The following is a 19,598-nucleotide window of genomic DNA, read 5'->3' as shown; positions in this document are numbered from 1 at the left end:
AATATATCAGTCCTAGAACTGTGACCAGATTTTTTAGGAGTGGGAACTAAGAATGGAGTGTCCACCCAACGGGAGGATCTGCTCCTTACGAATACTGCAAATATTACATAATGTCACTTCTTTTTAGTCGCTTGGGGCAAAGTTTTTGTAATAATTGCAGCCAGTTGGTGGTTACATAGTCGCTATTTATATTGTTCTTTGCAATTGAGGATCTCCTTTACAATTTTATTTTGTTTAATTTATTTAGTTGTTTGCATGTCATTGTTAATGTTTAATTGTGAACAGACCTAGTCCTAGCAAGCCGCAGCAAGAATATAGCTGTCAATCTGTATTAATTCATAACACATGCGTTATGTAACATGTAATGTGATATAATTATTCACATGTGCAACTTTCGTAATATACACACATTGCACATGCATGGATGTATGTGTAGCCAGTACATGGCGGCCATTTAAGGTCAGGTGGAAAGTGTGATCGCAAACTAATGACTGATTTACATAATACACACAATTATGTCAACATAAACAGCAATAAATAATGTTACATGAATACAGATCCATAAAAATATTGTCAAATGAAAGTAATGGCTATTAATTTACATATATCATTTCATAACACTGTTTTCTAATCAGTAGAGTTGAAAATAAATTGGATGTTTTGAATTATTTGATTGGCCATTATATAAATTTATAATTTGTGTGACCAAATATGTTTCCTCTGGTGTGTTTTACTTAGGGAAATTACTATAATATATCAATATTTACATTGTAAATTATTTATTGAAACAATTTGCCTTTAATGTAAAGACAAATTGTTTCAAATGTTGACTACTAAATTTAAACTCAAAATGGATCGAAATGGATGAATGAAGGTCCAATATATGTAGCAGGCAGTTAAATATCCTTAAGAATTAAACAACCCTAAAACTGGTGGCATATAAAATTATACACTTGTGACAGGAATATAAATCAAAACATGTAAAATTAGAATTCCAAGGGATTTAGAGGAGTCTGAACAGCTAAGTATACCATAAAACTATGTCTCCAAAGTGTTTCAGGCGTTCATAGGCTACAGTGACATTTACCATCAGATGGGTCGTATGTTTGATTGCTACCATCGTATTATAAAAAAAAAATATTTTACAGAGTAATAAGCATTTATAGAATAAGTATTTCTTTTAAAGAAATATTCGTTATTTGAATAAATATTTTAGAAGCACTATTAAATAATCCTATATTTTTATTCTAACACTCATTTGGAAAACAGACTCGTCTCATAAAGAATGAGTAAGAAACTTATGTGTTACTATTTTAAATTTTGTTATGCCTTGCATTTTCAAGATTTTAATGATTATTTTGCTGGTACTTGAGGTAACATGCTATGGTAACAAAATGTTATTGTTTGATAGTGTTAGGGAAAATACTATGTTGTGGAAGCGTATGTCTCGTACCTGCTCCTGTAGCAGATGTAATAAGGAGTAACTTCGGCTACTTTTATTTAAGAAAAATAAACTTGAATTCCACGCGGACGAAGTCGCGGGTACAGCTATAGCTAGTTAGGTTAATACATACTGTCAAAGTACATATAATAGTTTAAAATATTTGTAACATCCACAAGTGTGCTACATTAGGACTGTACATAAATATAGAATCATAATGATCGTAGCAACACAGATAACATAATATTACATACAGATACCCCATCCCATACAAGAAAATGGTTCCTTCCTAACTCGGGCTATTCTTCGGGCTATTTTATTTCGCCACCGTAGCCGCTAGATGTCGCTAGATCTGAAGCAGTTCGGATTACTAGTGGGTGCTTAGTAACAAAGCATGAAAATAGATGGCAGTGAATTCAGTCTACATGACATCTGTTTTGCAAAGATATGTATATAATAGATATGTAGGTAACTGTATCGTGTACCTCATTAGGGACGATTCAAGATTCAATGTAAATGTGTAGGTATAATATCGTTAGCCGACACTCTGCAGATATGGCTTATGTGCCAATGTATATACCTATTGTGTTATGGTTTATTTTACATTCCATGCCTATTTTTTTTGATATGTTGTAACGCGTCTGCGCTATACGTATAGCCTGATTTTGATACGTTTATACTCGTACGTATCAAAATCGGGCTATACGATTTTTTATTTCAATCGTTATATGTATGAGACTGATTTTAGCTACAATTAATTTACTGGTATATACCTCATGTATTCTACGATGTACCCCTCTTTTACCTAATGAGAATTCCGCTATATCTTATATATAAATTTTGTATCACAGTGTTAGTTGCCATATTTCTCCCACATTTTGATGAAATTTGATATGTATACTTCCCAGGTCTGAGGTAGGGTTGTTATCTATTTTTTATACCCTTAAGTCATAGGGGTGGCCTACCCCGAAAAAATATTTTTTTGTATTATGGACAATTTTTTATTTATTTATAATGTTACATTGAAAATACATACACGCCTAAATTTTCACCCGTCTTTCACCAACCGCTATTTTTAATAGCGATATTCTTACAAATATTATAAATGCTAAAGTAACTCAGTCTGTCTGTTTGTCTCGCTTTCACGCCAAAACTACTGAACTGATTTAATTGAAATTTGGTAGACAGATAATGTAGACCCTGAGAAAGGCTACTTTTTAATGCGAAAAAGTATTGAAAGGGGAAATGAAAGGCTATATGAGGATATCGTAATTTTTAAAGTCAGATCTTGTAAGATTAAGTGAACAGGGTCGGTCTAGGTTTTTCATTATTAGAAATGTGTAACGGGGTAACACGTTATTTAGTGCGAAATTGTGTATATTACAATAAAATTTAACGAGAAAATATTATAATGATATCACTGGGACACTCATTGCCTTACTACTATATCGTCCGTTAGTCGCGAACTTTCTGGAAACACGAGAGGCGCTATCCTATTGGTCGGTCGGCGCGGTTACCGCGCGTAGATGAGTAGATGAAGTACTTAGACGAGTCTCACGGCGCCGCAGCGTAAGTACTTACTATACATACGTAGTATACATATGTGTATTACAAATGTTTTTATTACTAGTAATATTACTCTGTTATCTAAGCAAGTAATGTGTGCTTATTTTGAACTTGATAACATTCTGAATTACTCGTATATCTTTCAATATCTTTAGCGGTATAAACCAGGTTATGTACTACTACTAGTATTGTTAGTGAGGGATAAAGTTGATGAACAAAAATAAAACAATATTCGTATTAAAAATATATTCATCTAATATTTTTGGCATTATTTTTAAGTTTCTTCCAAATATAAGGGGTCTGACATGGGGTGTTATGTACCTACATTAAAAAAACTTTTTGAAATGTATGAAAGAAACGTATTGTATGAAATTTTTGAAATGTGTGAAATGTATGCACCTACATTAAAAGATAATTTTTGAAATGTATGAAAGAAATGTATTGTATGAAATTTTTGAAATGTATGAAATGTAAGGACCTACATTAAAAGATAATTTTTGACATGTATGAAATGTATGAAAGAAATGTATGTACCTACATAAAAAGTTCATTTTTGAAATGTATGAAATGTATGAAAGAAATGTATGTACCTACATTAAAATATAATTTTTGAAATGTATGAGATGTATGAAAACAATGTATGTACCTACATAAAAAGTTCATTTTTGAAATGTATGAAATGTATGAAAGAAATGTATGTACCTACATTAAAAGATAATTTTTGACATGTATGAAATGTATGAAAGAAATGTATGTACCTACATTAAAAGATAATTTTTGACATGTATGAAATGTATGAAAGAAATGTATGTACCTACATTATAATATAATTTTTGAAATGTATGAAAGTAATGTATGTACCTACATAAAAAGTTCATTTTTGAAATGTATGAAATGTATGAAAGAAATGTATGTACATTAAAATATAATTTTTGAAATGTATGAGATGTATGAAAACAATGTATGTACCTACATAAAAAGTTCATTTTTGAAATGTATGAAATGTATGAAATAAATGTATGTACCTACATTAAAAGATATTTTTGACATGTATGAAATGTATGAAAGAAATGTATGTACCTACATTAAAAGATAATTTTTGACATGTATGAAATGTATGAAAGAAATGTTTGTACCTACATTAAAATATAATTTTTGAAATGTATGCACCGTACAATAACAATACACGTTAAACATCATACCACAGAGTCATACGCAAGTTAAAAACAAACTGCTATGATATTAATGAGAAAGGAAAATAAACTTTATGGTATTCGAGTTAGGGTCGATTTCTCTCTTTTTTTTAAAACTATTTTAATCTTACCAGTTGCCAGTATTCGAAGACAGCTACGATTCGTACTCGATATTTTAAATTATTATGTAATCGATTTTTCAGTACAAATGTAAATAACCAACGACACTAATAATGTACTACTATATTCCGTTCTTTGAAACGGAATACTGCTATACTTAATACAAAATAATGAAAATTTACTGTTCACAACGACTCATTAAAAGCATCATCGAATAATGCGCTGTAATAAAATCCTGTTATCGATTATTAAAAAAAAATCGATAATACATGTATTTATTTTTAATATGACAACACTTCATACATAAGTATTATTGGAAATAGTATTATTTGCTTGTTCGGCTATTTTTAATTTACTTAAACTTTTTTTATATGTTTAATTTACAATAATAATATATTAAGTGCTTATTATTGGAAAATATAAAAAAGACATTTAATTAGGCCGATACAAATGACAACAATGCCATCTATGAAAGCATTTTGAAAACATTGAGCCCCGTATTAGCATTGATTAAAGTGTAATTAAGTACTGGAAAATAACAAAATGAGTAAATATATGAAAATTACTTTTCTAAACGCATTATTTCATTTTAACATGTATATATATTTTTTTAAAAATGGATTAAACTATTTTGAAAACACAGTTTTGTTTTTTAAAACGTTTGCAAAACTATGAAGAATTCCATCGATACCAATCACGCCATCTATATGCAACTTTTAGCAATAATAATGGCTATTTCCTCATTGAGTGCCACTGGTAGCAATAACATTATTTCTTATCTAAATACATGTTGTAAACACACAATAAACAATTAAGAGATGCTAATAGGTCCACTAACATTACAACTTATCTAAACGTAAGTAAGTAGGTAAGTTTTTTTTATTATTTTGGCTCCATCGGGTGCCATGTTTTTGCCAAAGTCAAGGTAGGAACAGATACTGCTTTTATTGTAATCTGTGGATGGGATATTTTTTTTATTAATCGGAGTTTGTTGAGAATTTAAAACAAAGGAAACAAACAGTGAAGACATAACAAAATGTATTAATATTATAAACGCGAAAGGTTGTGAGTATGGATGGATGTTTGTTACTTTTTTACGCAAAAACTACTGAACGGATTTTGATGAAACTTCATAATAATATAGCTATAAGCTAAGAATTAGAATAACATATAGGCTATAAATCTCATGTGGGTGAAACCGCAGGCACAGCTAGTACATATATAATAATACTTATGTTTGGGTTACGAACACTGATTAGACTACATATTTGCGTTTACAACAACATCATAATATGCTGGTGGTCACTGGTCACCCTATTCTCCCGAATTTGAATTTAAAACATTTATTTGAAAAGAATACGAGCTGAGTTTTTTGTCAGTTCTTCTCATCTCGAAATCATTCCGAACTGACGGTAGATTTGACATATCATAAGAGTCAGTAATAGACCTACATGAATAAAGAGATTTTGAATTTGAATAAATATTAAAATCTAAATATAAGTAGGTTGGTAGGTGGGTAGCAGTGGGTTAGCAAATGTTTAGGTAGTCGGGTGTCATCTGTCAATATTTATGGTGCATGCAATTTCTCAATGCATGAGTGCAGTCGGTATGTGTGTCAATGACTTTCTTAATTAGTGAACACTCAGCAATGCTCGCACGTAAGTAATGCGACACCCGCACGCCGCACGCCCGCCGCACGCCTGGCCGTGAGCGGGGCCGGGCGACGTGCATAGTTGTCGACTATTGTGTATAGCCACTGACTTGTTCGACTAATTTTATATGGTTGTGGTTGGTATTTCATTTACCACCATGCGTCAATACGCGTGCCATACCCAACAGATGAAAATATTAAAAATTATATTTTTTATTTTTCGATTTTATAAATAGTTTGCGGTTGCTTCGGAAGAGGAACTGAAGTGTGACTGATGAATAATAAAGACTCGCGAACGTAAAGTTCAAATAAACTTACATTGAAGCACTTTTGAATAGTCATTACATTTTTTTAATCTACCGCTCGTTCGGAAAGCTGTCTCATCACAAGAAGAACGAGCAAGAAACTTGCGTGTTGCTCTTTTAAATAATTTTATTATTGCTTTACATTTTTAAGTTTAAGTGTGTGAATACAAACCACCAATTAGCGCTAATTCCCTTAAATACTCAAATAGAGAAAATATTGAATATATAACCAACTGGTTAAACAATTAATAAGAGGAAATCAGTTAAGTCTCAGTCTAAATCTTAATAACTAGTACAGTACAGTCATACATACATAATTGTGAGACTCAGTCAATCGAATCGTGATATACCATATACACCGCATTGTATTCAATGTATATATAGTATATTGTTATTGTATGGTATATAATAATATATATAATAGCTTCATCCTTCCATTGCATAAAGTCGCGTAGAGCGTATGTGTGTATAAATATTTAATAAATAAATAACCCTGGACAATTAACACAGCGACATCTAGGTCCACTGTAAGCAGCGCTTGTGTTATAGGTACAAGACAACTGATATAAATAGTTAAATATTTTTTTTGTAAATACATACATAATATACATAGAAAATACCCAGACCGATAGAATATCCATACTCATGAATACAAATATTTGCCCCGTACGAGGAATCGAACCCGCAACCATCGGAATTAAAGCGGCGTGCTAAACCGCTAGATCACCGAGGTCGTGTATAGAGGGCACTGTGACGTTGTAAGTTGAATGATTATTATTAAGGTACTCTGTATCCTACTAATCGTAAAATGTATTAATTTTATGATAAGTTAGAGTCAAAAATTGGTAATCAACGTCTATGTGACAGACTCGACCCATTGCTTTGCGGCGAGATATTGTATCTCTATGCATTTCTACCGCATATATCACGGGGAGTGTTCTGTGAATTGTTCGGATTAATACCTGCCGTTGAGTTTTGAGTTGAGAGTTGAAACTAAAATACCATCCTGATCACCCCGGTCTTCCACAGTGCGGTTTTCTAGAAACTTTTTGCCACGCACAACCACATTGTGGAATCACCTTCCAGCAATAGTATTTCCGAACCGATACGATATTGAAACCTTCAAGAAAAGAGCTTATTCCTTTTTAAAAGGCCGACAACGTACTGGCAATTCCTCTGGTGTTGCGGGTGCTCATGGCCGGCGGTAATCACTTACCATTAAGTGATCCGGTAGCTTGTTTGTCCCCTGTGTTATAAAAAAAAATAGAACTACACCAACCGAATGTATTATCATGAGAGCGAAATACTTACAGGAGTATAAAAATTTCAATCCGGATGACGGTTTTTTCTAATTGTATCTACATATATATATATATATATAATGACCGCGTCTTTAAAAATGTACACTATGTCTGTAATCGGTTTTTATTTCGGACTACTCTAATGCTGTTGGCCGCAGCAGGTCTTTACAGCTTCACTGGACGACAGGGGGCGAGTGCAGATGGCACCCAAACTAAAGGAAGGACTTATGAAACGGCTGAAGGCCAACTCCCGCCTGACGGATACGACTATAGTCTGAGGGCACCGATCCCCGTTAGAATTGGACGGGGGATCGTTCAGAGGGCAGTGGTGAATTGAATAAGGAATTTATGCATGTAATAAATAATGTGTGGTACAGGTTTGGGTGCGGCGCAGCTGGCGCTGGCGGCGAGTATGGACGACTTCGATTTCGAGTGCATCGGCGCCTCCATGACAGAGGACGAGCGGGTCATCTCCACGTCGCTGCGGCACTTCGCGCACCTCATACGCACCATCGAGGACGAGAGGGACCGCATGGTCAGTAGAATTAAAACATATTACTACCCTGAATGATGACAGTACTTTAAAAGCTGGTCACAGAACTACCTAGGATGTTGAACTGCCTCGCAAGTAGTTATCACCTCGTAAGAGTTTACAGTTTATAAAGTAATAGAATAGAATAGAATAGAAAATTGTTTATTCAAATAAACTTATTTACACTTTTGAATAGTCACTACATTTTTTTTAAATAAAGTAAATAACTACACAATATTGCTAGTTGACCCGGCAAACGTTGTTTTACCATATAAATTAATCAGTTATGGACCGCATAGTAAAAAAATATTAAAGTACTATTATCGCTATTAAAAAATAGGTGTTCATGATAGAAGCGTGAAGATATAGGGTAGTATGTATTTTTAATGGGAAGCATAAAAATAAAATAATATTTTCGGGGTGGACCACCCTTATCACTATGAAAATAGTGAAACGTGCTATTCTCAGTCCTATTGAATATACACGAAAAATTTTAAAAAGACTCGGTCAAGCCGCTTCAAAGAAATTTAGTTACAAACAAGTCTGAAGCAAAAAATTTATAAATTAGATATTCTTATACAAACATGCCGTGGCTATAAATATATATTGTATATGTATAGTGTAAAATATGATGTAGTTTGATTATGTGTGTGTCGGTGGTCGGTGGTGGACGGTCACGACAGCGGCCGCTCGGCGCTGCCACATGTGCGACCTTCGTAACAGAACCACTTTCTCGCATTGTATCGAGCCGGGTGACCGACCTATCGACCACGAGTGACCACTTTTACTCGCGAGTACTCGAGCACGCCAGCGAGGTTCAGACAGGTTCTCGGGTCGCACGCCGCGAGACCAATACTAATTAATCACTTACATAACACACGCAAGCACCCGTTACTACATATGTTTAGGTTGTATTGTACGTCATACCTCTGGAAATGTAAATTGCCACCAGCAGACATGGTCGTAATAGATGTATAGTACACAGAGAAATAGAAATAATATATTTTTTAAATAAAGATAACATAATTACTTTTGAATAGTCATATACCACTTATTCGTAGACTCCTCACAAGAGGAATGAGCAAGAAACTTTCGTGTTGCTCTCTTAAATAAAGAACATCTAACTTTTTTTATTTTTTATTATTAATAAATTTTATTTCATCTCCACAAATTACATAATTCCAGTTTTATTATATAAATGCTAACAAATAAAAGTCACAAATATAATTTGTGGGAAATCTGGAGCCCAAACAGCCATAGCCTGTACCTTAGACACCAGGTCTCCCCTACATATAAATTAGTTATACATCAAACATTTTAAATTCTAGTTGATAAAAACTAAACTAGATTTAAAAACAGGCATTTATTTATTTATATAACTTAAATGTATATATTATAATGGTAACAGTACATATGACGGACTTAACGCCTTAAGGCATTTTGTATCACTCAACTACAGGCTGTGCAGAGAAAAAATTATAACCGGTGCAAATATAATTAATGAGAAATATTATCTCGTAATATAAAAAGCAAAATACATGTAAACACACACACACACACACACACACACACATATACAATATCATTACATAGTATAAAACAAAGTCGCTGTCGCTGTCTGTCCGTTCCTATGTATGCTTAAATTTTTACAACTACGCGACGGATTTCGAAGCTGTTTTTTTTAATAGATAGAGTGATTCAAGTGGAAAGTTTATATGTATAATACATGTACATTGTACACCCATACGAAGACTAGGTGGGTAGCTAGTAGTACATATATATAACAAAGACATACATAATAAAGCATCAATAAAACAAATTCAATTGAATTGTAGTAGTCTGTGGAACGATTAGAATGGAGAGTCTGTAACAAAGTATTTTTATAATGCCCTAACTGTGGTAAAAAGGGGCGGGATATTGTATGACATGTGAATCATTGGGTGACGACGCCGACGCCGCGACGGCACTCGGTATGTGCACTGTATCTATAGATACCGCTCTATTTAAAATTTATTAACTTACGATATCGGCCGCTATTCTTCGTATTGACTTCCATACTTATCAATTTATCGGTAGTCAGGGGCTCAGGGCGTACAGCGAGCAACACGTACGGTACGCGGAACAATAATAACCACGTGCAATGAAAAAAGTCTAACCAAATAATTATTAAATTTTATCTATACATATAAATAAAATTGAAGTGTCTGTTTGTAATATTGAAATAACCGTTTTTTACTACATGCATATTTTTTACTATTTTTGTCTGTCTGTTTGTTCCGGCTAATCTCTGAAATGGCTGGACCGATTTTGACTGGACTTTTTTTGGCAGGTAGCCGGTGCAATAAAGAGTAACTTAGGCTACTTTTATTTTAGAGAAATGAAGTTAAGTTCCACGCGGACGATGTCGCGGGAACAGCTAGTACCAAATAAGGAGGGTATTTCTATAAATACTAGGCCCACATCGTGATATTTGTGTGATGAGTTGCGCTGCTACATGTGGGTATCCCCAGCTGGTAGCGCGTCACCTACACCAATGTACTTCCTCTAAATATTAATTTTTAACAATATAATTGCCTGCTCTGTGACTACATTTAGATATTGACGAATTTGTTGTTGATCACATTAAAAAAAATGTCTTTTGGTTCTCTTGAAAAGTAATTTTGAAATTCTTTTTCATTAGAGCCATAAAATATCTTAATCTTATCTATATATATAAATAAATTTGGAGTGTCTGTTTGTAATATATAAATACGGTACATACATTTTTTACAATTTTTGTCTGTCTGTTTATCTGTTTGTTCCTTATCTTTGAAACGGCTGGACCGATTTTGATGGGACTATTTTTGGAAAGTAGCTGATGAAAAATAAAGTTATATTATAGTCGCGGGAACAGCTATTTAATATTACAAATGCGAAAGTTTGCAAGTATGGATGATTGTTACTCTTTCACACAAAAACTACTGAACGGATTTTGATGAAACTGTACAGTAATATAGCTTATGCATCAGAATAACACATAGGCTATGTTTTTTATTGAAATTTAATGCGGGGGGAACCGCGGGCGAAGCTAACTACATAACTATATTTAATTTTGTAATGGTGACCGTATGTGCATTATATGTATTATTATAAACATGTACAACATTTATTTGAAAAGAATACGAGCTGAGTTTCTTGTCAGTTCTTTTCATCTCGAAATCATTCCGAACTGACGGTAGATTTGACATATCATAAGAGTCTGTAATAGACCTACATGAATAAAGATATTTTGAATTTGATTTTATACAAGGTTTGGCCACAAAGACCCACTACCTACACGTCTATGCAAATTATTATACATACAGTTTGTTTTTATGGATAAATATGGTATGATGCGATGGGCTGCGATAACGGTATCAGCGGAGGTGGAGGCTGAAGTCAAGTCAGTCACCCATCGTGGTCAATTCACTAGTAATTTACCTGGATGCTCGCTCACAGCTCGTGCCAACGCCTATGTCTTACAGACAGGCTTTGCTCAGTAAATATTATTTAACAGATGTTTTGAATTTATTTAAGGGTAATTTTAGTATATCTTTTTGTATCTTGTAGTAAATTTTATACATATTTCCATAAAAGACCTAATGACTTTATTGAACGATACTTAGGTACAGTAAGTTTGTCTTTAAATCTGGTAGTCATGTTATGAATATTATTCGCGTCTGTTGTATGTTATTAATATTAAGTCGCGTGGAATTTAACTTTATTTGTCTAAAGTAAAAGTAGCCTAAGTTACTCCTTATTACATCAGATACCTGCCAAAAAAAGTCCTGTATTAATATGTCCAGCCATTTCAGAGGTTAGCCGGAACAAACAGAACGACAGACGGACAGATAAAAATTTAAAAAAGTGGTTTTTTGGTGTATGTTCCGTATTTATATTCATATGCATGTAAAAAACGATTATTTCAATATTACAAACAGACACTCCAATTATATACATATGTAGGTATAGATTATTAGGGAGTTCGTTGTTTAAATACAGACATATATCTACGGGCCACCTTTATCTGTGTATACTGTATGTGACAAGAAGTAGCTGCCTTACTGGAGTGGTCTCGGCTCACTTGCATTCATTATAAGTGAGCCGTTAACATATTTAACACGGTGTCGAGACGACGCGGCGGCTGGTAAATGATTTACATGCACCCGTCGAGTGTGACGTCACACGCCACTAAGTGTATGGCTGTATGTACATTTTGGAAATCGCATTGTACTGTTAATACAATACATACATGCATACATAACAACTAACATCTATACATATAAATAAAATTGGAGTGTCTGTTGTAATATTGAAATAATCGTTTTTTTACTACACGAATTTGAATATAAAAATGAGACATACACAAAAATAACATTCAGAATTTTTGTCTGTCTGTCTGTTCCGGCTAATCTCTGAAATGGCTGGACCGATTTTGACGGGACTTTTAGTGGCAGGTAGCTGATGTAATATGGAGTAACTTAGGCTACTTTTATTTTAGAAAAATAAAGTTAATTTCCAAGCGGATGAAATCGCGGGTAGAGCTAGGCTAATATGTCTAGTGATCCGTGTATTGATTATCAAATATGTATAATTATATGTAGGTCGCCCGTTGAAAATGCGACCATAATATAAATACAAAAGGTCTTGAAACCAGCTGTAACAAATGAACAGTAGAGCATATTATTATGTGTGTATCAAATACATCTCAGTATATGGATGTAATGTATTTATTATGCATAATAAAAAAAAAACAGCATTCTGCACTCCTTCTCTATATAAACTATAAGTGTACAAAACTTCATACTCCGCCGCCCGCTCAATTTTGTAAATAGGGGTGTTTCAATATATTAATATATAGCTAAAACCCACTAGACCAAAGGTTCCCAAACTTTTGTGTGTCGTAGACCCCTTGCCATATTTTTCAGTTTTGTGTATTGATTTTTGTAAATTTCTAACTGTAGTAAAGTGTAGTGTTAAAAACATAAAGTAAAAACAACAAGATGACCGCTGTCGTAGAGCCCTTGCAGTTTGTCATAGACCCCTGGGGGTCGATATAGACCACTTTGGGAATCACTGCACTAAACTATAACCCACTACAGATTATGTAGTAAGTTAAGGTAGAGTCTTCACTACACAGTGAAGACTCTACTTTCCTACACAGGAAAAGAGTGAATGAGTACGTTTTTAGCACAATTTAGTCGGGTGTTTGATTCCCGCCAAATAGCAGCGAAGCGTGTCAGCTTGTTTACTAACTTAATTACCTACATGAATGAAATAAGTTCTGCACTTTTGTGCCCCACTTCAATCGATCACCCATCCAACACAAACGGGGATCGAAATTACGAAGGCCTTAGCCGAGGTTAGAACCCCTAGCGGTGCCCTCAGACTAAAGTCGTATCCGTCAGGTGTGAGTTGGCCTTCAGCCGCTCCATAAGTCCTTTCTTTGGTTTGTAGTGCCATCTGCACTCGCCCCCTATCGTCCGGTGAACAGCATTAGTGTAGTCCGAAAAAAAAACATTGTGCGGTGTGAGTAGACGGTCGTACGCACTGAGTCAGCGTGTTATCTGTGTAGTGTACGTGTTACAGTACTTACAGAGCATACAGTGGTGTGTACAATAGGTAGGTACCCACCTGCACCTATCTGTGTACACAACACTACGCCCACACATATATTATGTGTAACCAATATATATTAGTTTTTTTTTATCGAATACATCCGCCTGTCCGAGAGAGTGCAGCCAAATACTCATGCTTATTATATAGATTGGCAGATTACCATCCTGATCATCTGGATGAATGGCGGTCCTCTACAGTGCGGTTTTCTAGAAACTTTTTGCCACGCACAACCACATTGTGGAATCACCTTCCAGCAATAGTATTTCCGAACCGATACGATATTGAAACCTTCAAGAAAATAGCTTACTCCTTATTGTATTTCTACTATGTGCACAATAAAGAATTTATTATTATTATTACTCCTTTTTAAAAGGCCGACAACGTACTTGTAACTGATGTTGCTCATGGGCGGCGATAATCACTTACCATCAGGTGAGCCGCAAGCTGGTTTGTCCCCAAAAGATTTCTTTTTTTTTATTAAATGTACTTATCTTTTTATTATTAATAAAAAGATAAGTACATTTATTTTTACACATTGACTCGCCAAACTGCAGGACAGTTTGTTGGCAAGATCTAGCTCAGTTTTCTTAATACTTACCTACCTATATACATCTATACATATAAATATACGCTTTTACAGAAATCTAGCAAGAATCTATGTACAATTTATATTTTAAACTTTGTCTAAAAGTGCTCTTTTTAATTTCGACTTCTGTTCTTCTGATCTGTTACGAATGGGATACAAAATCTATTATATATATGATATATATTTACTATAATATAAATATATATGTCTATTATATTAGTGTTATACGCGCATACATTGACCAGTTTCAAATTCAAATTAAAACAGATAATATAAATGTAAACCGCGCCCTGTGTTTAGTTTCAGCCAGAACTGGAGTGAGCCAGCTCATGTGTTTATATCTCCTCAATAAGAACTGGGCAGGTGGCTTAGATCGCAAGCACTCGCAAGATAGTTCTTGAGATAAATTATCTGAGAAAAATATTAGCAAGACCGCAGCCCATAGAGTACGGCCGTGGTTTAATTGTTTTAATCCGGAGCACTGTTGGAGACCTAGTAATATGTTATTAAACACTGTTCAGTTTGTAGGTAGAGAACTCTATAGTAAATTTATAATATTTATATTATAGACTAGCTGTTCCCGCGATTTCGTCCGCGTGGAATTTAACTTTATTTTTCTACAATAAAAGTACCATACTAGTTACTCCTTATTTCATCAAAATAGGTCCAGCCATTTCAGAGATTAACCGGAACAAATAGACAGACAGACAAAAATTATAAAAACAATCTTTTTAACGGGACTTTTTTTGGCAGATAGCTGATGTAATAAGAAGTAACTTAGGGTACTTTTATTTTAGAAAATTAAAGTTAAATTCCACGCGAAGTCGCATGTACAGCTAGTCCCACATATATACATACGGCACATATATATATATACCACGCTATAACAGACTATTTTTAAGTATTTTTCTTCTATACCAAATATTATAGGTTAAATAATTGGTTACTCGACAAATGTTTTTACTCCGTAAACGAGTTTTTAAATAAATAATAATGTAATAATAATAATATGTATTTATAGTTCAGAGCAACTAACAATAACAATTGTTATAATAATTAAATAATTTTAAATTTTGCATTACTATTGAGGTAAAACATTATAATACAATAACAACCAATGTCAACCTATGTTTATCGCAAATAAATTTGATTTCATTTTAGGTTTAAGTGTGACTTGATTACAATTAAAACACTTCGACATGCTACATTGTTTGCAACGGAAGCCCTAGAGAATAGAATAGAATAGAAAGTAATTTATTCAAATAAACTTAATTTAAGCACTTTTGTATAGTCATAACAATTTTTTTTATCTACCGCTCGTTCGGAAAGCTGTCTCATCACAAGAAGAACGAGCAAGAAACTTGTGTGTTGCTCTTTTAAATAATCCTTGTAAGTTTACATTTACAAGTCGAAACGTGTGAATACAAACTACCAACCAGCACTAATTTATTTGGCTCGAATATAAATACATAATAAGATTAAATCAGTCGTAGTGATAAGAGCAGACCAGTCCCTACAAGCAGCACTCGTTCACGAGTATGACGGATGAGCCAGCCATCACTGCGCTCGACAATATTTCAGTGAGCCCAATGACCCGGCCCACCACGCCGCCACATGTCTGGACATTTTAGCGCAGAGTATGACTACTCATTCCACTCGAGTTCCTAGTTCTCGTTACTGCGTGTACCTGTTCTCTCCAGATAGCTACATGATCCAGATCAATTTTAATACATTATGCTATGTGTGTGTGTATTGTACAACTCAGACAAAGTCAGGTCGCATGTGTAGTTGTTTGTAATGTGTGTATGTTATGGTTGTGTTGCAGTTGGGGCGGGCGCACGACCAGATCATACAGCCGCTGGAGAGGTTCCGGAAGGAGCACATCGGAGCAGTCAAGGTAACTATACTATATTATAATATAATAATAACTAGCTACTCACCCCGGTTTCGCACGGGTGTACATGTATTATACATATAAAACTTCCTCTAAAATCACTCTATCTTTTAAAAAAACCTCATCAAAATCCGTTGCGTAGTTTTAAAGATTTAAGCATACATAGGGACGGACAGACAGCGACCGGGACTTTGTTTTATACTATGTAGTGATAATGATAACCCAGGTGACTTTATACAGCTGCATCTAGTCCCAAGCCAAGCCGAGCTTGTGTTATGTCTAGTAGACAAATGACACAAATACTTTATTTTTAATACATAATATATAGTACTATACAAATAGTAATTAATACTCATAACTACAAAAAAATTGCACCGTGCGAGAAATTGAATCGGCAACCCATCAGAAGTAAAGCAGTGCGCTAAACCGCTACACCACCGAGGCCCTATAGCGGTTGTAGTGTGATGTGTAGTGATCTATAATATTCCTCAGGTCTTGATGTGTCCATAGTATTTTTTTTTAATACAGTATATCGAACTAGTACGGTTTTTGAGAAATGAAGCAACATGCAACCTATCAATAATTAGTACTAACAACAACAACGTAATAGAGCTACGTGTATGACAATAGTAACATGTGAGAGCACTGGGTGTACCCGCGGCCGCGGCGACTCGGTTATTGTGTCTTTATTGGCGCGCAGAGCACGTGGTGGTCGCAATACATACCTACTGTGTACAGGTGTAGTGGACACTAACACCAGTGTATATCACTCAAGGACCGGGCCGGTGCACGCCGCCACTCACGACGGTCACACAACACTTTCGCTCTCGTCACACACACATTCGTCACTAAGGTTGCCAGAAACTTATCAATTCCGGGACAATTCTAGGACAACGGTGTCGGGTCATGGCCAAAGTAAAAAGTTTGATTTGAAAAGGAAAATGCCATTTATTCTCAAACTAGCTACTCGCCCCGGTTTCGTCTGGATACATGTATATTATACATATAAACCTTCCTCTTGAATCACGCTATCTATTTAAAAAAAGTGCTTCAAAATCTATTGCGTAGTTTTAAAGATTCAAGCATACATAGGGACGGACAGACAGCGACAGCGACTTTGTTTAATACTATGTAATGATACAACTTTTATTAGATAGGTATCTACGTACATAGTAGGTAATTAACGTCAGTTATAATTTTAAGATGCAGATATAAAACTTTGGTAGTAAGTAAACACATTAAATATTAATAAAATTAAACACTTAGCTTATCAATAAATTTAAACTTTGGTAGAAAATGAAAACTATATTATAAATTAAATCGTAATATTTATTTTCTTACAAAACTAGTAGGTTTTCAGAATTCGAGACAACAATAAGGTCTAATTACTGGACACGGGACAAGACGCAAAATTCCGGGACAATCCCGGATTTCCCGGCCATTTGGCAACCCTACTCGTCCCACTCACACATAATTATGCGATAACAAAATATAAATTGGTCAAGTGCGATTCGGACACGGTCACCCAGCGTACGGTGCTTGCGATAATATGATAATTGGTTTTTAGCTTTTTGTATAGTTTTTTTATACTACTATGGTGGCAAACAGGCATACGGTCCATCTGTTGGTAATTTATATATACGCACTTTTTGTGAGAATTGATGTAACACTTAATTTTATCTATACATATAAATAAAATTGAGTGTCTGTTTGTAATATTGAAATAACCTTTTTTTACTACATGCATATGAACATAAATACGGTGCATACACAAAAATATAATTTTTTACAATCTATGTCATTCTGTAATTTCAAGCCCTTCCTTTAAAATTACCACGCTGTCTCCACTCTAAATAGGTATAGGTTCATGTCTGGATTGAATTTAAGAAAATGAAATTAGTCACCGACCACAGTTGTTATAATAATGTAGTTTCAACAATACCGGTACAGCTGACCTTTGGCTGGGCGGTCTGGTGTGGTTGCAGAGAGACTGCCACGTCACCGCCTCACTCACTCATCATCACGATGTCCTTGTATTGTTATTCACTAATTCAATATTTGTATATTTATATATACAACCAAATCACTCATAATAATTAACATATTGTAATAATGACGCAGTTATCCTTAATGAAATCCGGTCGACTAACGCAAATTTCAATTTATACATTTAACTGGTTGGTGGTATCAGTTAGACCCTGCGTGGTAATTGATATAGAAAAGGAAAAGATGACGCTCTGGAGAAGAATGCTTCGGGTATCATAGACCGAATTTAGAACTAATGTTTCTATGCTCGAAGACCTCAGCATTATACAGCGTCTATGTCTATACATTACAGCAATAAGGGGGCATTTTTTTTCTTTTTACAATAAGAATCTAACGCGTTTACGTAAGAAATCCACATTTTGAAAAATCTCAGATGATATTTGTTGATGGGAGAAAGGGTTGAATAATATCTCACGACATCTCACTAGGGGGGGGGAGGGAGGGACAGGAAATTAAAAAAAACTCACGTAATTTATGGACGCCCCTAACACAATCACGCATTCTTACCTTCTTCGATCACGTCTCACGAAGAAACGAGGCATCCACAGAGCGGCTTGTCATACACGGTAGAAGTAGACCAACATCGAACGAACCAACTGATTGTCTCAAGATAGTCTTATCAGTTATACGTGGTTTCACTCGTATGATATTTATAGCCTATATGTTACTCCGATGTATAAGCTATAATTACTGTAAAGTTTCATCAAAATCTGTTCAATAGTATTTGTGTTAAAGAGTGACAAACATCTATCCACCCATGCTCACAAACTTTATAATATTGGTAAAATAAGGTAGACTACATGTGTCCATCTTCAGATAAATACAAAGAATATTTCAGTTACTATGGTTTGTTGAAGCATTACGTATCCTAAGTACAACAAAGTCCTAAAAGTTGCTAAAAACAAACTCATATTCACATGTATAATAATCATAAGGATACATGTAGTTTGTAACAGTTGTACAAAATATGAGGCGACGGCCGACCGACGACATTCATACACTGAATGTACAATCAGTTTATAATGCAATTGTAATGTGATAATATTGTTACCTCCAGCGTACGTACAATCGTTAACAGTATTATTGGGGCGGCGCTGATAAGATATAAGTAATATTAATAACATGCACAATTACATGCCGGGCCGCCGCACACGCACCATGCCCGTATATGTACCTACCTATTATTATTACAACTTAACTTGAATTTATATGAATCTGTATTGTTGTAAACATGTACATTTATTTGAAATTAGCTGTACCCGCGACTTCGGCCGCGTGGAATTTAACTTTATGTTTCTAAAATAAATGTAGCCTATGTTACTCGTT

The 19,598-nt window shown here is 34.5% G+C and overlaps 1 protein-coding gene across 2 annotated transcripts in view; it reads left to right on the top strand.

The window, feature by feature from the left end:
• Nucleotides 1-19,598, top strand: part of LOC131855137 (rho GTPase-activating protein Graf) — a 44,324-nt gene that overhangs the window by 2,024 nt on the left and 22,702 nt on the right. For both annotated transcript variants that reach the window (XM_059206383.1, XM_059206384.1), the window contains exons 2-3: nucleotides 7,955-8,112; nucleotides 16,158-16,229. In XM_059206383.1, the coding sequence (XP_059062366.1) occupies nucleotides 7,955-8,112; nucleotides 16,158-16,229 (230 nt within the window). The remainder of the gene's footprint in view (nucleotides 1-7,954; nucleotides 8,113-16,157; nucleotides 16,230-19,598) is intronic.

The sequence above is a fragment of the Achroia grisella genome, unplaced genomic scaffold, assembly GCF_030625045.1.
Source record: "Achroia grisella isolate CSIRO2021 unplaced genomic scaffold, CSIRO_AGI_Agris_v1 utg1314, whole genome shotgun sequence".
Classification (NCBI taxonomy): Eukaryota; Metazoa; Arthropoda; class Insecta; order Lepidoptera; family Pyralidae; genus Achroia; species Achroia grisella.
The sequence above is the reverse complement of the archived record's forward strand: the minus strand, read 5'-3'. Positions and strand labels throughout refer to the sequence as shown.